We start from the raw sequence: 3805 nt of genomic DNA on the forward strand, positions 1-3805 counted from the left end.
TTGGATGCTCGGAGCCGTGCGATCTCCCGATACAAAGAACCAAAAGTTCACAATTTCGCATTAGGCGATTGAGTGAACTTGAACAGTACTGTCACCTTACTGCGTAGTTATTCTGAAATGCTATTACTTTCTTTGCGAGCATTGCTGTTTGCTTTATCGTTTTTTTTAAACTAGCTTTCAACAGGGCTTGATCTATTCAATTACTTTTATGTTCCAATACATGTTGAAACAGAATGTCCACAGCGTCCACCGTGAGACAAAAAATGTATCATGTCGTGAATGAGTCCGGGCACAGCATTTCTGGATGAATGTCATTGCAGGAAAAATACGGCTAAAGATGAGATACAGAGATGTGTCTGACGATACTTAACAAATGTATCTATTGGAAAGATGGGAATGAATGCCGCTTTCAGTTTTCACGCACTTGATAGATAGGCCCTTTGCAAGTATGTTTATTTCTTTTGAATCTAAGGCAATTTATTGCAACGGGGATTTGATTCGGGTGTCGTAATTTGTTTGTTTCATGTACTGTAAATGAAAGGTGATGCAATGAATTCCCGTGGAGATCCAATCAGCATAAAAACCTTTGTGAATATACCACTATGAAATTTCATTCTGTTGGATTTCCTTCAGCATAATCGTACACATAGAAAATGGTGGAAAGATATTTCCGTGTGGAGAAAATATTGTACCTGGTCTTTGCCATCATTGGAGTTCCAGGTAAAGAAGAGCAATAATACAGTTTATTGATTTTGAATGTAAAACAAAGAATGGCACATGTTGATTTTGAAATGTTTAATGGATACCTAAGTCGCTGAAAACGAAACTTGTAATTGAAGCAATCTGACAAGAGCACCTATGAGATTTTAGCCTTTTTTTTCGCGGAGTTTAGAGTGGAGGACCAAGGAATTGTTGCTGCCCAGATAGGAACACAACTGTCCGATTGTCTGTAAATTATTTTTTCTTAACTAATAACGATGTATTCTTGCGAGCACTGGACAGTCAGCAGTTTCATATACCTGAGATGGAAGGATGCTTGGCCTTTCTGGTCGGTATGTGAGCGGTTGTCGAGAACATGGTTTTAAAATCCTAATATGGGTAAAAATAAACATCTCAGATTCAGATCATGAAATGTATCTTAATTCTTTATCAAAAAAGCTGAATGAAATCGTAACCCTTGCTACAGAAATATGACGCAAACGGATTTCAAGAGACAAAGACTTTAACGTCCATGAGGGTGTTGACAAGGTTGACCGTAATCAATGGGTCAATCCCAAGGAACCATGCAGACTTACCTCGCTACTGTTTCCCGCCAGTTTGGTTTGCACTTGTTATCCTGTTCTGTAAGACACTAGTTGAGGTTCAGATAGCTAATATGCATAGGCACTATCAAATATATATGTTATATATTCCAAATTATTACTGCTCTCCCACTACATCCTGTCAACTTAAAACAAATTTCCATTTGCAATTCATGGAATCGCTAACTATGTTGTGATTACTGTTATAGGATACTTTTCAGCTGTTATACCAGAGTTCAGAATAGGCAACGTACTTGAAAGATATTTTAGGAATAGTTTAACATTAGACGAATTACTAAACCGAAGTTAATGATTAAACTGAACTATGCGGCGAGATTTCATTATCAGAAAACGATTGCTCTTAACGGTGTTTACGGAATGCAGCGAAACAACTGCTAAATATGTCTTGTATTACTAGGGTCATACGCCCTTGTATTCTTGTACTTAGTGTAAGTTGTTAACTGAACTGTATAACCAGATTAATTAATTGCTCATTTCTGGAAATTTTCTTTCACTACGGAATTATATTTGGAGTGATGCTGGAGGGCATAATGTTGACCTCACTTCAGATGTTGGGTTTCAGGATTCTTGCTAAGCACGATCGGTAGGAGTTAAAGGCACAACATTTTGTTTATTAAATATGTTATAGCTGACAGCAAAAGTACCAACTCTCTTTCTGAGAGTTCTCCGCAGCACTTTCCTTCTCCGTTCATTGACACCGCACGCCTGCATCTATTTAATAACATACAAGGCAGGAACAGGTGTTTGATTCTCTTGGGTTTATTAATCATTCAACAGAATTAAAGCTAATATTCTATCTCAGCTTTATTTTTCAGTAACATCCACTCATTTCTATGTGTCTGTAAGTTAGCCGATATCAGATGCGAATGAACTAGAACTCAACAGTATTAAAAAAAATAAGGCACCTTGATTTGAGAAAATTTTCATAATCTCAATCTCGAAACAGCATGCCTCTTGCACTCAAACGTCTCCATCGTCACTCCCAGCACAGGGTTTTGTCGCAGAAACGTTCCCTGTGCCTTTGGCGTGACATACCTTTGAAGTATTTAATATTACATGCCGCCTGATAGTTGGCTGATAATACCGAAAGCTTATTAGAAATACTCAAATACGTTTGTTCAGTAATTCCAATTCTGTTCCCTTCTTTTTTTATTTTTATTTTCAGTGAATGTACTGGCGATTGCAATCCTTTCTCGAGGAAAGTGCGGCCTCTCCATCTGCACCACGCGATACCTGGTGGCCATGGCAGCGACAGATCTACTGGTCATTGTCAATGAGGTTATTCTGTATCAGACCAAGTATCATTATTTTCCGAGAAACTTCCTTAATCTTACCCCTATGTGTACTATTATCCGTGTACTGACTTACGTATCCACAGATTGCTCTGTCTGGTTCACCGTGACATTCACTTTTGATCGATTTGTCGCTATTTCCTGTCAGAAGATGAAAACAAAATATTGTACCGGGAAAACTGCGGCTGCGGTTCTAGCAATAACGGGAACTTTATTCTGTTTGAAAAATATTCCAATCTTCTTTACATATGGACCGAAAAAGATAATCGACAATATACCATGGTTCTGTTTTCCCAAGCCAAGTTACTTCAGTGAGACCGGATGGGTGGTGTTTGACTGGGTGGATACTATTTTAACCCCCTTGCTTCCTTTTGCTCTAATTCTGCTGCTAAACATTCTGACAGTCAGGCACATATTAGTGACTAGTCGTATCCGTAAAGGGCTGAGAGGTCAGAATAATGGAGATAGCAGCAGCGATCCAGAGATGGAGAGCAGGAGGAGGTCGATGGTTTTACTCCTCACTCTCTCAGGCAACTTTATTCTCCTGTGGCTGACATTTGTTCTGAACTTCATCTATTATCAGATCACAGGGACAGAAACTGAACCGAACGAAACTGAATATATCTTCTCGCAGGTCGGGCGTTTGCTGAGTAATTTTAGTTGCTGCACCAACACATTTATTTACGTGGCAACGCAATCCAAGTTCAGGACTGAGATGAAGAGCGCAGTGCAAAGTGTAGTCAGCTTAGTGTTTCGGTTCATTAATCACTAAGCTCGGCAATAAGGTCGTCGAGGTGCACACAAACTGTTGCCAGATTCTGATATCCAATTCGATGTTCTGAAGAAGGTTGTGGTTGTGGGTAGGGTGTCTCTCTGTCATCGCACAGTTCCAAGACCATCGATTAATTCAAACGATTTCCTCGAAATCTGTGGCTTACTAACAGCTCCATTGGTTGTGCCTAATATTTGATTAACTCATTACCTGGCAACTGAATCGGTCGACAAAATCCAAGGTCTGCAGGGACCCATTTCACACAAACGTTCAGGTCAGACATCTTCCGCCGACAATCTTCGATTGTGCTGCATTTAATTAAAATTCATTGGAAGCTATCAACATTGCCATGGGTATTGTCTTCGGATTCTTAGCCTCTATCGGAAGGCACATACTCTGCAACTGCAATGAAGGGGGAA

The 3805-nt window shown here is 39.6% G+C and overlaps 1 protein-coding gene across 1 annotated transcript; it reads left to right on the forward strand.

Annotated features, from left to right (window-relative positions):
• The first annotated feature begins 653 nt into the window (after positions 1-653).
• Positions 654-3386, forward strand: LOC140734016 (probable G-protein coupled receptor 139). The gene is made up of 2 exons (XM_073057595.1): positions 654-720; positions 2488-3386. Exons 1-2 carry the CDS (start codon positions 654-656, stop codon positions 3384-3386), a joined length of 966 nt encoding a protein of 321 aa, XP_072913696.1.
• The last annotated feature ends 419 nt before the right edge of the window (positions 3387-3805 follow it).

Source organism: Hemitrygon akajei, chromosome 10 (assembly GCF_048418815.1).
Source record: "Hemitrygon akajei chromosome 10, sHemAka1.3, whole genome shotgun sequence".
Taxonomy (NCBI): Eukaryota; Metazoa; Chordata; class Chondrichthyes; order Myliobatiformes; family Dasyatidae; genus Hemitrygon; species Hemitrygon akajei.